The sequence below is a fragment of the Peromyscus leucopus genome, chromosome 3 (assembly GCF_004664715.2).
Source record: "Peromyscus leucopus breed LL Stock chromosome 3, UCI_PerLeu_2.1, whole genome shotgun sequence".
Classification (NCBI taxonomy): domain Eukaryota; kingdom Metazoa; phylum Chordata; class Mammalia; order Rodentia; family Cricetidae; genus Peromyscus; species Peromyscus leucopus.
Window position 1 is genome coordinate 106,981,623 of NC_051065.1, and position 20,416 is coordinate 107,002,038.

A 20,416-nucleotide genomic window follows, 5' to 3' on the forward strand; every position below is an offset into this window, starting at 1 on the left:
AGCACTTTGCATTGGGCATTCCATCATGCTCAGATTTGAAACCACCATGTGTTACAAATGTAATGTTTTAATATATCTACAAAGTTTTCTGCTCTTAAAAATTTCATAATTAGGGCTGGAGAGATGGCTCAGAGATTAAGAGCACTGGCTGCTTTTCCAAAGGTCCTGAGTTCAATTCCCAGCATCCACATGGCCTCTCACAATTGTCTATACCTCCTGTCCCAGGGGACCTGACACCCTCACAGACATACATGCAGGTAAAATACCAATATACATAAAAAATAATGTAATTGTTTAAGAAAAACAAGGACTTTTCTGGATTTTCCTGTCATTCCTCAGCACACAGCCAACTAGTTTATCTTTGGGGTTGTATTGTGTTATAATTTTGATTTTAAAAACTGCTCCATGAGGCTGGCCCAGTGAGACATGCCTGTAATCTCAGCACTTGTGCAGGAGAGGCAGGAAGAACAGGGGTACAAGACATCCTCGGCTACAGTGAGTTTGAGGCCAGCCTGAGCTGGCCCTGTCTCAATCCCTGTCTCAATCCCTCCCTCACCTTAAAATATTGCCATGTGAGTTGCCAACTGAAGTTGCATAGAAAATCAGTATGTGAATTTTGGCTCGGGATTTCTGAAATGGCCCTAAATGAATTTCTCCCATCTTGCACTCTGCATTTATGCAAAGCAGCATTCTCAGCACCGAGACATCAAAAATCAAAATATCCATCAGCTCTGAAAAGGACAGCAAACGCTCTGTGTCCTACAGTATCAAATACCCATCTGGGATTTAATTCTTTATGTAAAAGTGAGTAGGCACACCCATCTTGTTAGTATGCCAATTTGCTTTCATCTTTAATAAACACAAAAGCACTGTTTTAAAATGAATGCATGATTTATTATGAGTAAAAATTTGACTTGATGCCTACTTTAAGTTCCTACACACCCGAGACCACATGAAAATTGCTTGGCTACAAGAGGAGAATGTTTAAGGAGTCCTGTGACAGTCCATTTTCAGTTCCTAAAATAAACACATCTATGACAGAACATTATAGTTTGGATCTTAAATTCCCCCAAAGACTTGGCACCAGCCTGTGGCACCAGCCTGTGGCCACTGCAAGGGATACTAGAAAGCAATAAGGTCAAACAACCACGGACTAAAATTCTGAACCCATGAGTCAAAGTAAACTTTTCTTCGTTCTAAGCTACATCTTCAGGTATTTAGTCATAGTAGAACACTAACACAGGTAATGTGTAAAGGAAAACAGTTTATTTAGCTCATGGTTCAAGAGAATGAATATGCAAGATTAGGTTGCCACATCCAGTGAAGACCTCACGTCAAAGATGCATCATGAGGGATCGGGGACAGGGGTCGTAGATACAGTACATGCCTAATATGCATGAAGCCCTTGGTTCAAATTCCAGCGCTGTAGAAAACTGGGTGTGAGAGAACATGCCTATAATTCCATCACTCTGGATGCAAAGGCAAGGAGGTCTGTGAAATAGAGGTCAGCCTGGGCTACATAAGAGCCTGTTTCACAACAAACAAGCTGCTTCATAGCATTTTAAACATGTTGAAAATTTGGAAAGTGAGGCAGGCAGATGGCAGACTTGCTAGGTATGAACTGAACAAAACCAAGCTAACTAGATCCAGCAAGAACTGCATCGGTCCCTCTTATGACTGAATCAGCTCTTAAAGGGACCACCACTTCCAAGCACTCATACTCTGAGGACAGAAAATGAACTTGAGTTTCAGGCAGGCAAATCACATCCAAACCACAGCAAGCAGATGGTCTACGCAGAGTGCAGAGAGCTGCCAACAGCCAGGAAAAGTACTGCAGCAGGAGAGAATCAGAGCAGCAGCAGAATACTCTGCCACCTATGCGCCATGTGACCTGGGTAAGTTAGCACAGCTTCCTTGTCTGTGCAATGGGCATTACCCAACTTGCTTGTGGCCTAGCACAAGGGCTGACATCCACAGACTCCCACACATCTGATAAGCTGTGGAGCTAGTGTTGAGTAACAACAGGGATCTAGAGAAGACCCAACCCTTCTCAGACAGTGAAGTTCTCAAAGCTTACAAAGGTCAAGTTCATTCACAGAAGAGACTCGGACCAAAACTGACGACAAAGGTCAAAGTATGTCTGGTTGAGGAAAGCCAATCAGAAAGCACACCACTCAGCTGTTTCTTAAAGATTTATTTATATGTACAAATGCAGGCCTAGTGTCCAGAGGAGACTAGAAAGGGGTGTCAGATCCCCTGGAATTGAAGTTACAGATGGTTATAAGCCACTACATAGGTGCTAGGATTAAAACCTGAGTCCTCTGCAAGAGCAGCCAGTGCTCTTAACTGTTGAGCCATCTCTCCAGCCCCACTCATCTGCATTTACCCAAGAGAAGCTAAAACATGTTTTACACAGAAGTCCACAGTGGCAAAGTGAAAACCCAAAATTCCATCAGCTGACGGCTAGAGAAACAATGTGGTCTGTCCACACAGTGGAATGCTGCTAAACAATAAGAACTAAGTGCACGGACTGAAGGCACCAGGCTTAGAGGGAGTGAGAGAAGATGGTCAGAAGACTCTGTGGCTGTGCCACGTGACCACACTTCCAGGAAGAGTCCAGAGCAAGAAATGCAGACAGAAACCTGGCTGGGGAGGGTGGACTGTGCCAGGGGCTGGGCAGCGGTCAGCTGGCAGTAAATGTTCACAGGTTTTGGGTTTCTTTCTACACTGACGAGAAGTTCTAAAATTAGACAGTGACATGGTGATGGTAATACAAATTTTGTGAATTAAACCAGAACCTACTTTTTTAAAAGGTGAATTAGGCCTGGAGAGATGGCCCTCTGGTCAAGAGCACTGGCTGCTCTCGCGGAGAACCAAGTTTGGTTCCCAGCCCCTACATGGAGGCTCACAACTGTAACTCCAGTTCCAGGTGATCAGAAGCCCTCTTCTGGCCTCTGTGGGTACTTCACATATGTGGTGCACATACATACATGCAAACACTCACACACATAAAGTAAATAATCTTTTAAAAATTAGAACAAAGTGAATTAATGCATACAAATCTCAGTAGGGATAATCTTTTAGTAACTTCAGGCAGAAACTGAGCAAGGGTCTTCAAACTACAATTCCTGGAACAAATCTGGCCCCTGACTGCTGCCCTCTCAGACAGGGTTTCTCTGTGTAGTTCAGGCTGACCTCGAACTCACAGAGATCCACCTGCATCTATCTCTCGAGTATTGGGATTAAAAGCATGTGCCACCCAGCTCCCAGCCTACTTCTATAAAATAGTTTTCCCAGGACCCATCCACTCATTGCTACTCTGGAGCAACAAGGTCCCAGGTGAAAAGACGTGACAGAGACATATGCCCAGAGAACCTTGGTCCCATTCACTATGCTGCCCATTACTGAACAAGACAGCCAACTTCTGACCCAAAGCAGGACCCCTGGAGCCAGGTTACAGCTCAGATTCTGACTCAGCTATAAGGCAACTACTACACACCTGCCCCCCCCACCCCCTCCCCAATGTACACCCATGTCTGGTAAGCCCACAGTCCTTACTCACCTCACCATTCTGTCTTCCTCCAGAGTTTTAACCTGCACCCTGCACACCACCTCAGTTGTCCCCAGGGTCTCCTCCCCAGCTCTACTGTCTCCTAGTGACCTGTAGATGCTTGGGACTGGAAGCAATTCTGATTTTGTAGTTTTCGGATCTGGGGATATTTGCATTGACTCTTCCAAGTGCTTCAAGAAGCTTAAGACTGAATACATTTCAGATTCCAGATTTCCTGATGTGGGCCACTCATTTCCTGCACAGACCTTGCTTATTCACAGGTAGTACTGCCACTGCCTAAGGATCTAGGGGCAAGGATCCATGTTTTGAAGGCTTAGGTAACAGCTGTGGTGCTATGCTGCTCAGAGGTGGTAAGCTTTCTTTTTTTAAACAATTTGTTTAAAGACTTGTTTATTTTAATGTATTATGGTACGCTATCTGCATATACACCTGCATACCAGAAGAGAGTATCAGATCCAATTATAGATGGCTGTGAGCCACCATGTGGTTGCTGGGAATTGAACTCAGAACCTCTGAAAGAGCTGCCAATGCTCTTAACCACTGAGCCATCTCTCCAGCCCCAGATGTGGTAAACTTTTAAACAAGTGGGGCCAAGTGGGGAGAAGTTAGGTCACCAGGGGCCTGGGCTTGAAGGGGATCATCAGGACCCCACTCTTTCTTCCATCTCTTTGCTTCCTGGCCACCATAAAGTGAGCAGTCTCTTGTGACTCAAGTGCCCACCATGATGCTCTGCCCTGCCATGGGCCCAAAGACATGGACTGGAACCTCTAAAAACATGCATCAAGAATGTCCCAGGTATTCTGTCACAGTTATGACAAGCTGAATGGCACACTCCCCTTGCTCTCCTTCCAAGAGGTCGGTGCTACCACCAGGCAAGGCCACACACAAGAATCCCACCCCAGAACCAGTCACTATCCACACTAGTCAAGAAGTGACACTGAGAAACTGAGCCAGCAGCCCACTGCTGCCCTCACTTAGACAGGTGTTTGGAGGTCTGGAGTGCTTAGGAATTCCAAAACAGCCTGGAAACTGTGCAGGAATAAAGGTTTCCATTGCTTCCACCACGGCCCAGAAGTGAGCTCCTGAGACAGAGGTACCAAGGACTGTCTCTGCACAGACTATCTCTGCATGGGCACCAAGCCTGCTCCTAGAGTTAGCTAATAACCTGCATGCACAGGCCAGGCCACCGAACATGAGGAGGGCTGAGGCTTGACGCCACCAGGGAAAGACAAGCTACCTCAGAGATAGCTTCTACCCGCTCTGCTTCTCCTTGGCAGTGGCTACCCCTTCCTGGCTGGAACAGTAGCTAGTCATGAGAGGACAAGGGGCTATGGCCAAGGCAGCAGCCTGCCAAAGGGCAGCCGGTGTGGTCACCTTCTGAGTCCAGAGCCTGGATCTTCAGTTCCAATGGAGAGTCTTCAAGATAGAGCTCACGGGTAGTAGAGACGATCTGAATGCCATGGATGAGGTCAACGATGGCGTCGCAGCGCAGCACCTGGCCTGTGGCTGTGCAGGGACAGAGAGGCGTTAGTGCTGAAAATGGTGTCCAGCCACTGCCCACCTCCATGGCCACCTCCAGTGGTAGTGACTCCAGGAACCAACAAGCCAATACACCACTAAGGAAGTGCTAAGGAAATGCTGGATCACTGAGCTACATGTTCAGCCCCTGCTACGGAACAATTACTTTTACTTGTGTGTATATGTATGTTCTGTGTGTATGCCACCTAAGTGCAGCTGACCACGGAGGCCAGAAGACAGCCTTGGGTCCTTGGAGCTAGTTACAGGCAGTTGTGAGACATGAAATATGAGTGCTAGGAACTGAACTTAGGTTCTCTGCAAGGACAATACATGGTCTTAATTACTGAGTCATCACTCCAACCCCACATTTTAAATTTTAAACACTGAATACTATCCCCTCCCCCACACCGCCTTTTTTCCCTTTTTCTTTTATTTTTTTCTTTTCTTTCTTTCTTTTTTTTGAGACAGAGTCTTACTGTAGCCCTGGCTGTCCTGGAACTCCCTGTGTAGAACAGTAGACCAGGCTGGCTTTGACCTCACAGAGATTCACCTACCTCTGCTTCCCAAGTGCCGGGATTAAAGGTATATGCCCAGCCTGCTGAGTATGATTTTTACCAGGAGGCTACCTCACAGATGTTCCATTGTGTTAAACATTTATTGTTCAGATTCAGTTCCGTGTTAGGAACACTAGATTTATGTACCTAACAACTTGGGCTTATTTATCTTATTTCCTACCTAGGTTTTTATTTATCTTATTTCCTAGGGCTTTTATCTTATATACCTAGGGCTTATTTATCTTATTTCCTACCTAGATTCCCAGGTTTATTGGGTCACAGCATATAAAATTTATTGTTTTTTAATTGTATTTTAATTATGTATAGGGTGTGTGTGTTTGTGTACAGGTGTGTGCATCTGAGTGTTGGTGCTTGCGAACATCAGAGGCTTCAGATCCCCCTGGCGCTGGAGTTCCAGGTGGTTGGAGGCAATCTGAGATTTGTGTTGGGAACTGAACTTGTGTCCTTAGGGAAAACAGGATGTGATACAAATGGCTCAGACTTCTCTGGCTCATAGTTTTCTTTTGACATGAGTACAGTCTGGCTCTGAAATACTAGACCCAAGCAATCTTCCTGCCTGAGTAGCTGGGACTACAGATGTGTACCATTGAGTGGGACAATGTAAGAATTGTGAAAGTTCTTGATACGTGGGCTAATACAAATAGAACAAGTATTTCTATCTGTTGCCTGGAGAATGGTCAGAATAACTAGTATTATACACAGTTGTCCTTACACTAGAGAGTTCTCCAGGTGACGCTGTTATCTATCTTATTAATGAGGAAGTAAAAAATCTGTGCTTATATTCATGCACCCGCCTTGCAATAAATATAGCGGACAGTCTTATGGAATGCTGACATTAGTAAAAACAAGGAGACCAGAGAAATGGCTGCACAAACCTGGAGACGAGTTCAACACCCAGAACTCATGTAAAGGAGGAAGAAAAGAACTGACTCCACAAAGGTATCCCCTGTGTCCATATGTGTGCCATATATCCCCCATATCATCCCCACAGTAATAAGTAAGTAAAAATAAAACAAACAAAAGAACAACAACAAGAAGCCAGCCCCAGTGTGAGTCCTGACCCTGGTGAACTGGCCGAGGCGCAGAGTCAGCTGCTGTGTGCCACTTCCCTTCGTGGTTACAGCCTGAGCACAACCTCCTGTTCCTGAAGGATTTTTTTCCCACACAGCTTTAAATGTGGGTTCACAAGAAAAGCCGAAGTCTTCCTGTCTGGATGGTTGGTTAACTGTGCTAGGCTAACACTTGGCTCCTTAGTGTGAACTGGGTTTAGGAATGTGGGAGACAGTTCTAAGCCAGCACTGCATTAGAACACAAGACGGACTGGTCCCAGAAGCATAGCATCCCAGGGGATCCTGGGACCAATCCACTACGGATACGAAGGAAAACTGTACTCCACATCTGCGATGTGATGAATCAAATATGGGGAAGGAAAAGGCATGGTTTCCTACTAGGTCAATTTTCTTCATTTTGATTTGACACCAGCTAAGAGCACCTGGGGTAATAAATACTAATTTATGAGTTTTGAGAGCCAATCTCCACAAGGTAAAATGCTGCAAATTCAGTGAGGAGGGACCAGGACAGGTGTTTCCTAAGCTCCTCCCGGTAGAGGTCTCAAGGCGGTGTTTCCCTGTCTCACAATCCCTTCGAGCATCTCCCATGGCACATGAAACCCTTACTGATGTCCTCTGCAAAGATGATGCTGGTCAGGCGGGCTGGCTGGGTTAAGCGGGCTTGCACCACTGCCTTCTGGGAACACTGCTGTTCATTGGGGCCCAGTGGCTCTATGCTGGCTACCTCTGGCCGGGTGGATGACCTGCAGTGAAAAGAGGAGAGATTACTTCCTGGAGCCATACTGCAAGACACAGCCAGGCCCCAAAGCCAGAGCAGTAGCTTCCATCTGGGAATCTGTTGTTTTCAAACCCAGCGCAGAGGTGAGGACTCTCACACACCAACCTAAAAGAAAGAGAGAAGGAAAGAGGACAAGCCAAGGCCTTCCACCGCCAGACCTCTGCAACCTGAGCACATGAGTCACTGCACACAGCCCCCACTGGGTAAAACAAACCAGACACTGGGCACCTGGACACAGTCTGGGTATTTAACAGTCACTGTCCAAGATACACAGCCTGTATGAGGCCTCCTTACCTCAGGGGTAAGGCCCAAGACCCCAGTGAAACCACAGCTGGTATTGTAGCCTTTATCTATGCTCCAACTTTACACACACACACACACACACACTCTCTCTCTCTCTCTCTCTCTCTCTCTCTCTCTCTCTCTCTCTCTCTCTCACATAGTGAACTTTAGTTTATACATTAGGCCCAGAAAGAGAGTAAGAGTAGTAACATAAAAAAATAATACAAGTTAGAACAAGACTGCAATGAAAGCTATTTGTTGTTGTTATTGTTTGTTTTTCAAGATAGGGCTCCTCTGTGTAATGGCCCTGACTGTCCTGGAACTTGCTCTGTAGACCAGGCTGGCCTCGAACTCAACAGAGATCCACCTGCCTCTGCCTCACTAGTGCTGGAATTAAAGGCGTGCGCCACCCCATCTGGCTATGAAAGTTACCTAAATCTTTTCAATTGAGTGGTTTACTTCTGGAATTTTCCATGTAATATTTTCAACCTGTGAGTTACTCATGTAATTCTCCACCAGCAGGAAAGGTGCTTATGCATGAGGAGCAAATACTGGTATCTCAGCTGATCCAGGCTGGGCTCAGAGCACTCACCCAGATGTTATCCTTCGTCCCCGTGTGGCTTCTACAGGACCTGGAGACCACTAAGTATAATGACAACAAGCACAGGGTCCCTATGCACTCAGAGCTGGCATCATAACCACATGGGGGAAGAAAGGCAGATGAGCACATCAGCAGGTACGTCAGGACAGCCTGAGACACAGTGGGGAACCCACCAGCTATCACTGCCTCAGCTCCTTAACACGGGACAGCAACAGTCCCAGGTCACAGGACAAACGTCAGAGTCCACCAGATGTGGCACTGAGAATGCTAAGTGGGTATTCACTGTTACTGCAGGTTCCAGGGAATCCTTGGAATGAATGTCAGAGATGGCAGGGAGACCTGTCCACAATGGCCCTGAGGTGGAGAGCAGACAGGTATCGTGCATTCTGAGAGTAACCTGTACAAAGTAACCAAGGGCCCAGGGCAGGACAGCCACTGAGCGGCCAACACTCATTCCTCAGTCTCACACAGCTCAGTCTCCAACACAGCACAGGCATGCTGGAGTCTGTCACAACTAAAAGTCAGCCATGGTGGTGTTTGCCTGTAATCCCAACAACTCAGGATCATCTGGAATCCAAGGTCCTTCTCAGCTACACAGCAAGTTTGAGGGCAACCTAAGCTATATAAGACCTTGTCTCAAAGCAAAACAACAGTACACCGCACACTTGAGCAGACATCCTGGGCTTCCAGCCTCGGGTCTGGTGTCTTTTTGGAGGCCAGGCAGATAGAGGCAACATCTCCAGCCACAACTGAGAACACTGTGACAGAGAGAACACAGGCATCAGCTGAGCTGCTGCAGGCAGCCTAGAACACAACAGCCACATGCACTGAAGGTAAAAAATACACTAAACCAACCTCACCCGTCGGTGAGGAAAGAGACAGGATCTCTGGGGAAAGGCATGTGTGGTCGGCTCAGCGTGTCCTCTGAGGAGACAGCACCTCAGATGCCAAGGGGGAAAAGCAAAGTTGATTCAAACACCCCAAGTGGGCAAGAGAAGGGTCTCACACTAGGTGATAACTGAACTTGATTCAGTAATAATAGTTGAAGATATTTTTCAAGGAGGTCAAACAAACTTCACATACACACAAAGACAGACAGACATAGACAGACAGACAGACAGACAGACAGACAGACACACACACACACACACACACACACACACACACACACACACGAACAGCCTAGAACATATACACCAGTAAGAGGAAACTAAGGAAATAGTACAAATGACTGCCTTGTGTATGCTGGCTTGGATCAGGAAACTGGAATAGGACCTCTCTGGAAAGCCCAGTAAAGCCCAAAAAGTCTAGGGCATCATGAGTAGTCATGTTCTGCTGTGAATGTCCTGGTCTCACACGTGTGACTTTTGGAAAGCTACTGGAAGAAAATTGCTGTGGATATCGCTCTATATAAATAAAACACTGGCCAGTGACCAGGCAGGAAGTATAGGCGGAACAAGGAGAGAGGGCAACTGAGGGAACAGGAAGAAGGAGGGGGAGACACTGCAAGCCACTGCCAGGACAAGCAGCATGTAAAGACGCCGGTAAGCCACAAGCAACGTGGCAAGGTATAGATTTATAGAAATGGGTTAATTTAAGATATAAGAACAGTTAGCAAGAAACCTCTCACGGCCATACAGTTTATAAGTAATGTAAGCGTCTGAGTGATTATTTTATAGTGGATTGTGGGACTACGGGACTTGGTGGAACCTGAAGAGAAGCCCTCCAGCAACAGAAAACAATGTTCATTATTAGCTATGTAACTTTTCTGTAAGTCCAGAATGCTTCCAAAATTTAAAGAGAAACAGAGGTGAGGTGTGAACATGTAGAGTACAGGTTTTTAGGGCAGTGACACTATGTGATAGCTGTGGTTGTGTGCACACGTCCCTCAAAGGCCCATATGCTTTGGGCTTGGTCACAGGCACACATGGCTACTGGGAGGAGGTGAAATCTCTAGTGGGAGAGCTCTAGGTCACAGGGGGTGAGCATTTGAAGGCCACTGAGACTCGGGCCTCTCTTAATTCATATCAAAAGGCAGTTCCTCTGCTAGAATGTAACGTGTCACTGAGTCAATCTTCATATCCTGGGTTCCTGTCTTACCTTCCCACCAACAGGAAGGAGGACTCAGGTGAGCATGAACCAGGAAGGGGTAGCCTGCAATTTCCCGTAGAGTGGCTGGTTGGACGAGGTGTGGCTGGGGGGTTCCATACTCTTGGAAGACAGGCAGGTCTGCCATCATTGCCAATTAGTGTTCCCAACTGAAGCAGCCACATGGGTTTCCTTCCTTTTTCTGTTAACATTATACTGAGTTTATTTTTGTTTTAATATCAAGCCAACTTTGCAGTCCTGGGATTCACCCTCTCGCTCACCCCTGTCATTTCTCTGGATTTAACTCTCACATTGTGGTGAGGGGTTCTGTGTTGGGGTCTGTGGTTTTCCTGTTCTACACTGTTTCTGTGGGCAGCTATGTGGGACTCCTGAACTGTGTTAGGGACTGCCTGCTGGGCTTCCCTGCCTGAGGAAGCACTAGGATCTGCCTCCTCACGGGTTCACAGGAGGCTCAGGTGAGGAGTTCTGTTTACACTAAAGTTTTTAAAAACAAAGTAAATTTTAGCAACTGTATGGAGTGGACCAGAAAGCCTTGGGGGCTGCACAGCTTTCCAAGTGTAGTCAGAACCGGCCGAAAAGTCGGACCCTGCAAGCAGCTCACAGATGTGGAAACTGGGTTCAGTGACTGTCATGCAGCCATGCCACCTCCTCACAGGTTCCTGCTTTGCTCCTTCCAAAGTCCCCAGACGACAACAGCTTCCCTGCAAGACCAGGTCCTAAGGTATCCTCTCCCTGCCAACAGCCCGGGACACGGGCGTGGGAAAGACAGCCACACCTGTGTCACTCATGTAGGGGATGCCCTCGACCTCCATCTATCTTGTCCTGTAACAGCACCTAACTCTTCTGTGGACCAGCCTAGGATGATGTCAATGGGTCCCTCAAGTTCTCACACTGAAGTCAATTCGAGCTCCCAAGATGAGCGATTAGGAGTGATTAAGCCATGGGGACAGAGCCTCCAGGAAGGGTCCAGTGCTATTTAAAGAGGCTTCTCAGAGTGGCCTGGTTCCCTCCCTCCATCCAAGGGCACAAGAAGCTAGCAGTGTGCAACTGGGAAGTGGCCTCACAACATCGTCACTCAGACACCACCTGTGACTTCCAGCACTAAGGGAAATACATCCTCATTATTTCAAGCCACTCTTCCTTCTATGGGTTTGTAACAGCAGCAAGAAGAGACGGAGACCTCTTCCTCTCAGTCCAGGAGGCTCCAGATCACTCTGGCCTGTGGACACCAACAGACGCACTACTGGGACCTGGCCAACAAAGCCTTGCGCATCCTGGCCACAGAGAAGGCTTTTGACTGTCACATGGGCCTAGGGTGGGTCCAATCAGAACAGGTGCTGTGGCTGAGGCCCACACAGACTGGAATGTGGGAGAGCATTGGGCTACAATGGCATCTTGCTACCCTAAGAGAGTGCCAAGGGACACCACAGCCAAGACCTAAGGACCAAGGAGTAGAGCCTGGTGACCATGCATTCATTCCCAACCCTGACACAGAAACCTGAAACAAATCCTGCCTAAGAGTCTCCTTCAGGAACCAAAATTACATCCTTCTGTTACACTGCAACCATTTTGATTTGCATTTCCCATTCCGTGCAGCATCCCAAGGCTGGGGAGGTAGATCCTCCAGGCTGAGCTCTTAAAGGTTTGCGGTAAGGTTTCCTCCAGAGCCAGTACTATAATAAACACCACCACAGACAGTAATGTTCATTATTATACAACCGTTCTGTTCTGTGTCAAACAGTAGAGTGTGATGTGCACAGCCATGTCCCCAACAGTCCTATTAGAACCCCAGGTGACACATGACGAAACCTCCACACGATGTCACCATAGCCCTAGAAAACAATGGCTTCAACACAGCTCAGACAGGAAGGTATGACACAATCCTGCTCCTTTGCACTGGGTACAGACAGCATCCAAACACAAAGCCGAGAATTTCCCACCCTATCTGGTGCTGCCCACAAAGAGGGCTGGACTCCCAGACCCTGCAGAAGACGGCATCAGCCACCACCTGATCAGCCCCACCCCTAAATGTACCCTCAATGCTGTTTCCTCAAGTTGACTGATTTTTTTCCGAGTTGCTGAAGGAGGCTGAGCGAGCCAGGCACCATCTGAGGAGCCTGCGTCCACGTCACAGCCCTGCCACCCACTGCAGGGAGGCTCCAGGTGTCAGGCCCCTCAACAGCAGTATCACCCCTCCAGAGCAGGTTCTGCGGCTTTAAGAAAATAACTTTAGGATTGAGTGAAGAACAATATTTAAAGATGTTAGAAGACAAACTAGCTTTATGATCCTGGTTCCTGCTGGCATCAGCGGGAACACGGAAACATTCTCTTTCTGGTCCTGCAGTTTCTGGCCAGCAAGAGCAGCTGCCTGAACACCGGCATCTTCTCAGGACCCTTCCTTGACACTGTGGTTTGGCTTTTAAATGTCCCCAGAAAGCCTTGTCCTAAACACTTAGCCACTGAGAGATACAAGAACCCTAAAGAAGTTACTCCTCATCCTATGGAAGTCAGGGTATTGGAACCCCAACCACATCCTCTCACCCACCTCCTTTTTACTTCCTGGCTCCCTTGAGGGAAGCTGACCTTGGCCCACTAACCACTCCCAACATGATGTCCTGACTCACCACAGGCCCAAACCATTTTAAACTAATCCTTCTGAAATGTGCACTAAAACAACCATCTTCCCCTTTAAGTAGCTGATCTTAGTCATTTTCTCATAGTAATAGGGACCAGACGCGCCTGCCATGGGGCCTCCCCACCACCTGACTCTGCGCAGTCATGGCCAAGCACCACTTATCTTTTCATTCTTGATGTGTATGAGTATCTTGGCTGTTTATACGTCTGTGCACCACATGGGTGCTGGAAAAGAACATGTGATCCCCCCAAAAACTGTGAACCACTACGGTGGGTGCTGAGAATTGAAACTGAGTCCTCTTAACTGCTGAGCCACCTCCCATTCATTCCCTTTTCATTTTATTTCTTAAATTAATTCTCCTTTACTGAAAAGGTAATGCAAAAGGAAACCCTATACACCAGGGTAAACAGACACTCTCGTTTCCAGACAACCAGATGTAAAAATGTTCTTTACTGTGAGCCTGTGCCTCCTTCCCACAGAGGCGCTCAGAAGCAGGCAAGCACTTAAGAGTGCTAAAAAGGGGAGGCAATGAAGGGACAGTAACTTAGGAAATAAAACTTCTGGTTAATACTGTTAAAGAAAGAAAGAAATCAAGTGGGCGGGCAGTGGGCAGGGGCTGGTGTAGGAGGAAGTGGGGAGCCAGTGTTTAACGGCTGAGGAGTTTCAGTTTTACAAGACAGAGCTCTGGATGGATGTCAGGGTGCTCTCATGCACGGAACCGGGTAAACGGTTAGGAGGCAAATTCTGTGTTAACATTTTTTTTTTGTTGTTGTTTTAAAATAAGAGGGGCTGGAGAGGCAGCTCAGTGGTTAAGAGCACTTACTGCCCTGGCAGAGGACCCAGGTTCAGTTCTGAGCACCCACATGGTGGTTCACAACTGCCTTTAGCTCTGGCTCCAGGATATCCGACACTCTTTTCTGGCCTCCATGGACCCCAGGCATGCACATGGTGCACATACATATACACAGATAAACACTCATACACACATAAGAAAATAAATCTTTGAAAAGTTATCAACATACTGACTCAAGAAAACCTTTACTTTAAGGAAGTCTAAAGGATCAAGAGTGGATTATGAGATGTTGGGGTGTGGTCTGGTGGTACAGTGCTTCCCTAGAATGTGTGGAGTCCTAGGTTCTAGTCCAGTACCACTAAATAAATAGTAAAAAGTGACCTTTCAAAGGGTGACACTTTGTCATCACCACAGCTGCATGAGACCCACTGGCACACACAATGTCCCAGCTCTCTGGGTGCCACTGCCTTTAAGAGAGCTCCCCCCTTTTCAGAACACAGACCGGGACCTGGGCAGTCAGAGGAACCCAGAGACTCAGGTAGGTCAGGCCAGAAAAGAATAATAGGAAAAAAAAAAATAAGGAGGGAGGGGGAGAGGCAAAGAAGAGGGATGGGAAGGGGTGGGGAAGGAAAGAGGGAGGCAAAGAAGAGGGATGGGAAGGGGTGGGGGAGGGAGAGAGAGGCAAAGAAGAGGGATGGGAAGGTGGGATGGGTGGTCAATGCAGTGTGCCCTCCGCATCACCTCATGAGTCTGCAGAGTAGATCATCTCAGGGTCAGGCAAAATAGGGGAACCCCACAAGGGAAGCGGAAGAAAACCATCGGGGCCCCAGGTCAGCCCAAGTCAACAGACACGTTCCAGAACCTCACTCCCACTGGTCTGGTAAGGTGAGCACGCAGGGCGCAGGGCAGCCTCTTAGAGTGTAGCCCCTCAAGAACCTCAGTGGCGGCAGCTCTCAGGGCCAAACGTTCATGGTTCTCAGGAAAGCCAGGCCCCAGAGACTCAAGCTCAATGTCTGACCTGGTAACCCTTTTCCTGCCCCCTAACCAAAGCCCACAAGGTCTTATGTGACCTGGGCCTGCCGACCTCTCTAACCTCACCTTCTGATACCCTTGTGAAAACCAGTTTTGTCTTTTCAATCAAAGGTACTCAGCCAGACAAAGGTCCATATTCTTGAACAGCCCCCCTTCCCCTTTTTGCCAGTTAGCCAATCAGACTGTAAAGTCAGTTCCCATCAATGAGATGAGGCACAGTCACCACCTACACCAGGGATAAGATAAGCTATTTTGATGAATGTGTTAGCTAGTTTCATTTAGGTTCTTTTGTTGTTGTGTGTGTTTGTTTTTCAAGTCAGGGTTTCTTTGTGTAGTTTTGGTGCCTGTCCTGGATCTTGCTCTGTAGACCAGGCTGGCCTCAAACTCACAGAGATCCGCCTGGCTCTGCATCCTAAGTGCTAGGATTAAAGGCATGTGCCTTTTCCCATCACCCTAACCTCACGGAATGCACCTCCCCTTCTAAGCCACCCAATCCCAGGCTGGAGCCCTTGCTGTTCTCTCCAGTGAGAACAGACTCAAGGTCCAGCTGGACTCCAGGGAGGTGTAATCCAAAACGCATGTCTCAGATTGTCGTCCATTTCTTCCACAGGCTGTGTTCAAAGGCTCCCTCAGTCCAACTTTGAATTCCAGGAAGTCAGGGTATCACCCACCCTATCATGCCTTCTTAAGCAGTGTCCAGCATAGTGAAGTCACCTTATTTGTCCCCTGTGTAAAGTGACTGTCCAACCCAGAACGAGCTCTGACTGCTCTGAGAATCCCTATTGCTAGCAGTTTGGGGAACAGATGCAGGAGGCACAGCGCCCTGAGGACTTTCTCTAGACTTTTAGGGACCTGACTTAGCAAAAATCGAGACCTGTGGCTTCCACCCATAAAAGAATTTCAGAACCAGCCTGTCTATGAAGGGGAGTTGGGGTTTATCTTAGTTGGGATTTCTATTGCTGTGATAACTTGGGGAGGAAAGGGTTTATTCAGCTTACAATGCTAAGGTCACATTCCATCACTGAGGGAAGTCAGGTCAGGAACTCAAGGCAGGAGCTGATGCAGAAGCCATGGAGGAGTACTTTCTGCTTACGGGCTTGCTCTCATGGCTTGCTCAGCCTGCTTTCTTATAGAACCCAGGACCACCAGTTCATGGGGCCCACCACCCACAGTGAACCGGACCCTCCACATCAAACATCCATTAAGAAAATGCACCACAGGCTTACCCACAGGCCAATCTGGCATTTTCTTACTTGAGGGTCCCTCTTCCAAAATGACGCTAGCCTGTGTCAAGTTGACATAAAAACTAGCCAGCACAGGGTTTACCACAGATTTTTCAATCTTTAAAAAAAATATCTTTTCTAATTTATTTTAAGGGTGTGGGTGTTTAGCCTGTATGTGTGCATGTGCACCTTGTGTGTGCAGTGCCCTCAATGGGCAGAAGAAGGCATCTGATCCCCTAGAACTGGAGTTACACACAGTGGTGCACCTCCATATAAGTGTTAGACGTCAAACCCAGGTCCTCTGGAAGAGCCATCTCTTCAGCCCCCCTTCAGATATTTTAATATAGGCTTGAGCACAAAGGTTAAGAGAGAAGTGCTCAGAGACAAAAACAAGACACACCCAAGAGCACCGTTGTCACAAAGCAGACAGACCCTAGTGTGTGTTCTAACTCATCAAGGGACAGTCGCCTTTCTTTGTTTTTACAGTAATCATATATGCAGGGGCTGGAGATTTGCTCAGCAATTAAGAACACCTGTTGCTCTTGCAGAGGACTCAGGTTTGGTTCCCAGCACCCATGTGGCAGCTTATCACTTACAGTCATCCATAACTCCAGTTCCAGGGGATTCGACACCCTATACTGGCCTCCTCAGGCACTAGCCATGCACACAAAAAATAAATAAACCTAAAAAAAGAAAGAAAAAAATCGTGCGTGGCCATCCTATTTTAGTGGGACACGGGCACGCACACACAGGCTTAGTCTCCCCTTGCCTTAAGAACAGTCTAATTCCAGCGCCCCCAGGCTCTCCCTCCTCCTCACTCCTCCCCCCTCCACTCCCCTGCCTTACCTACCCCACTTCCCAGCAGAGCACCTCCTTAACAAACCACAGAACTGAAAGGAAACCACAGCGACCCCGAGTTTGGGGCAAAGCTGAAGGACAAAGGTGGGGTTTCTTCCTTTCTCTTTTCCTCTCAATTCCCCAAGTTTTTTGTGCGCACCATTTGCAAGTGATACCTTTTAAAGGAACCAATAAAATAACTTTCCAAATCACTTTCAATGCAAGATAGCTAAGCTAAGTCATAACTTGTTACACAGTCAGGCTGACCGGGCTCAACCTGAAAGACCAAGGAGCCTGGCAAATTAGCCAAGGCTGCGGGCCCAGGTCCCACACAGTGGGCTGGAAGGCTTCAGCGCCATTGTCTCTACTCCACATGAGCGAGCTGCCACCCTTCCCTCTCCTCATCCCCTCAACAAAGCAGTATGGACCAGATGACCTCCCAGTTATGTGAAGCTACGGGCTCAGACTTGCAGCAACTTCAGAGAACCTGGAGCCCATCAGTGAACCCCGAGGATGAGCAACACCCCCAGGGCCTGGCATGGGTTATTTTGTTTTTCATCTCAGAGGCCCGAAGCCCTCCTGGATAAAGGGGCCATTTCCTCCCAGGTGGAGGTAACTGCAGGTATGAGTCTTAGCTACTTGCCAACTCCCAAAACCTCCAGGCGAGAATCCTCAAAACTAAAGCCGTAAGTGGCGGTATTCGGAATAACATTTCTGAATTGTGCTTGATTGACAGACCATCTTCCTGTGAAGTAAAGGGGAAACTGCAACCAAACACCTTCAAAGAAGACGCTTAGTCTGAGCAGTCAACCACACCTTAGGATGAAAGCAACCAGACGCTAACAACCCAGAAGGTACTCAGCGCGCCTCTGATGTGTCTGAGATTCTGAACGCTTTTCCCAGTAAATAAAAATCTGCCAAGGTCCACCAGCAACTCTCAGGAAAGCACAGTTGGGGGAAAAGAAAGAAAAAGGTTGTTACTTTAGAAACAAAAGTATGACTACAGAACTTCACAGAAAGCAGTACACAAATGCATGCGAGGGGGTTCACTTGGAGCCAGCTATTGTAAACAGCCAGCTTCCTCTTTCTTGTCCACCCATCAGACAGACGACTTCAACCAGAGAGTGAGCAGTACCCTCCAAAGTGTCAACAGCTGATCCGCCCGCTCAAAACAAGGCCCCGGAGAGGGATAAAGCGCCTCCTCGCGGGTAAACATTCATCCCAAAATGCAATGCAATGACTCTGCCTCTTCATACTTCAAAGGCCAATTTAGAGAGACAGGTTTTTTTTTTTTTTTTTTTTTTTTTTTTTTTTTTTTTTTTTTTTTTTGGTGTTTCGAGACAGGGTTTCTCTGTGTAGCTTTGGAGCCTATCCTGGAACTCACTCTGTAGCCCAGGCTGGCGTCAGGCTCACAGAGATCCACCTGCCTCTCTCTGCCTCCCGAGTGCTGGGACAGTCTCATAATCCAGTCAGGAACTTCAGGGGTGCAATGCCACACTTATGAGGCAGACTTTTAAAACAAATAGGTTTGAAAAGTACATGTAACAGAATATGGGTCTAAGCATCATACGGAACATGAACACACACACACACACACACACACACACACACACACACACACACACACCCTAGCTAGTTAAGTCTTAGTCCAGACCATGGTTGTTCCTTATGCTGCGACCCTTTAATACTTTCATGTTGTGGTGACCCCCAACCATAAAATTATTTGGTTGCTACTTCATAACTGTCATTTTGCTACTATTATGAATCCTAATGTAAATATCTGATACACAGGCTATCTGCTGTGCCGCAGAGGGGTCGAGACCCACATGTTTAGAGACATCCTTGAGGCAGAAAGGAGGCTGGCAGCTAAGTGCAGCCTGGGATGGGGAGGCAGTAAGGCACTGCCTAATTATCACTAGTGAGGTTAGGGTGTGTGTCAAGGGTGTGACCGGGTCACACCCTACTCAGCCAGAAGCTCTCCTCTTCATCTGCCTAGCTGACCCCACTTCACTGCACCTCATTCCCTCGCCTCACACTTGAGAGATGGAGAAGAGACCTCTAGGTCCTTTCATGAACCAAGACTTATGATCTTCCCAAAGTGGCCCAACGGGTATGGTGTGTCTCCCACACACCCGCTTCCCACACCAGTCAGGCGCCGGGGGTGAGTCCCCCGTCTCCCACCGACTCCCAGAGCCCTGGCTGTTCACACGGGAGCTCCTCAGGGCCCTGACAGCAGGGGGACCGAGGCCACGTGCGCGCGGCGCTGCCCTCAGCAGCCCGCGATCCCAGCCTCCTCTTCCCGCGCAACTCAGCCGCGAGTGACCCGGACGCCATGCGCAGGCGGCGCGCGAGCGCGCGCGCCACGGGGTCACGCGGGGCCGGCTGGGGCGAGCACGCCGTGCACCTGCGGCCCAGGCCCCCTCCCGCGCACCTGCCGCCTCCCGCCCGAGCCCGCGCGCGCCTCACCAGCGGTAGCAGCCCTCAGAAGCTTCCAGAGTGAAGTTCACGCGCGTGGCCCGCGTGAAGGGCAGCAGCACTTTGGGAATGTTGAGCTTGGCGGCCGCGGCGGGGCCCGCCGCCTGCAGCAACAGCAGCGCCCAGAACGCCGGCGGCACCCGCGAGGCCCGCGCCATCCTCCCGGCCTCGCTAGCGCCCCGGCGCGCGCTCCCGCGCCCTCCAGCGGCGCGCGCTGGGCAGCAGGTGGCCGCGGAGGGGCGGGGCGAGCGCGGTGGGGGCGGGGCGAGCGCGGTGGGGGCGGGGCGCCGGGGAGGCCGTGAACTCGCGCTCCTGCTGCGCCCCCAGAGCGCGCCGAGTCCTGCGCGCTTTTTTTCAGCCCCGGAGCCGGTTGCGTGCGGCCTCAGGCCGCCGCCGCCGCCGCCGCCGCGCGCATGTCACTGGTCGCCGGTGGCAGCCTTCCAGCCGGCTCGCTTTCGTTCATACCCGCCTTGTCTGGAGCCTCTGGCGGTAGAGGCAGGACATCGCAGTAAGACGAGGCGACCCAGAACATTGCGGCTTGCCATGTGGAGTGCCCACTGACCCCCCTCATCCCAGGCCACACTTCAGCGGGAAGCCACCCGCTGAAGCACCAGCGGGCTCAAGGAGGTCTTGGGGTTCTTTTTTGTTTTGTTTCGTTGTTTGTTTGTTTTGTTTATCGAGACAGGGTTTTTCTGTAGCTTTTGAGCCTGCCCTGGAACTCACTCTGTTAGACCAGGCTGGCCTCGAACTCAGAGATCCGCCTGCCTCGGTCTCCCGAGTGCTGGGATTAAAGGCGTGCGCCAACCATCGCCCCTCGGCCTTGGGGGTTCTTTAGGATCAGCCCGTCCGCAGGGCAACACTAGAGACTTTGCAAGGGAGTCACCCCAACAGTGAGTTAGGGTGCGACACTGCCCTGG

At 49.0% G+C, this 20,416-nt stretch overlaps 1 protein-coding gene across 1 annotated transcript in view; it reads right to left on the bottom strand.

Moving 5' to 3' along the window:
- The window catches only part of Nup210 (nucleoporin 210), a 96,806-nt gene extending 77,110 nt beyond the window's left edge, over nt 1-19,696 (bottom strand). Inside the window, exons 1-3 of the mRNA XM_028854718.2 lie at nt 19,491-19,696; nt 7,341-7,477; nt 4,946-5,077 (exon numbers count right to left, since the gene is read on the bottom strand). Coding sequence (XP_028710551.1) covers nt 4,946-5,077; nt 7,341-7,477; nt 19,491-19,657 — 436 coding nt within the window. The 5' untranslated portion in view covers nt 19,658-19,696. The remainder of the gene's footprint in view (nt 1-4,945; nt 5,078-7,340; nt 7,478-19,490) is intronic.
- Between the last annotated feature and the right edge of the window lie 720 nt (nt 19,697-20,416).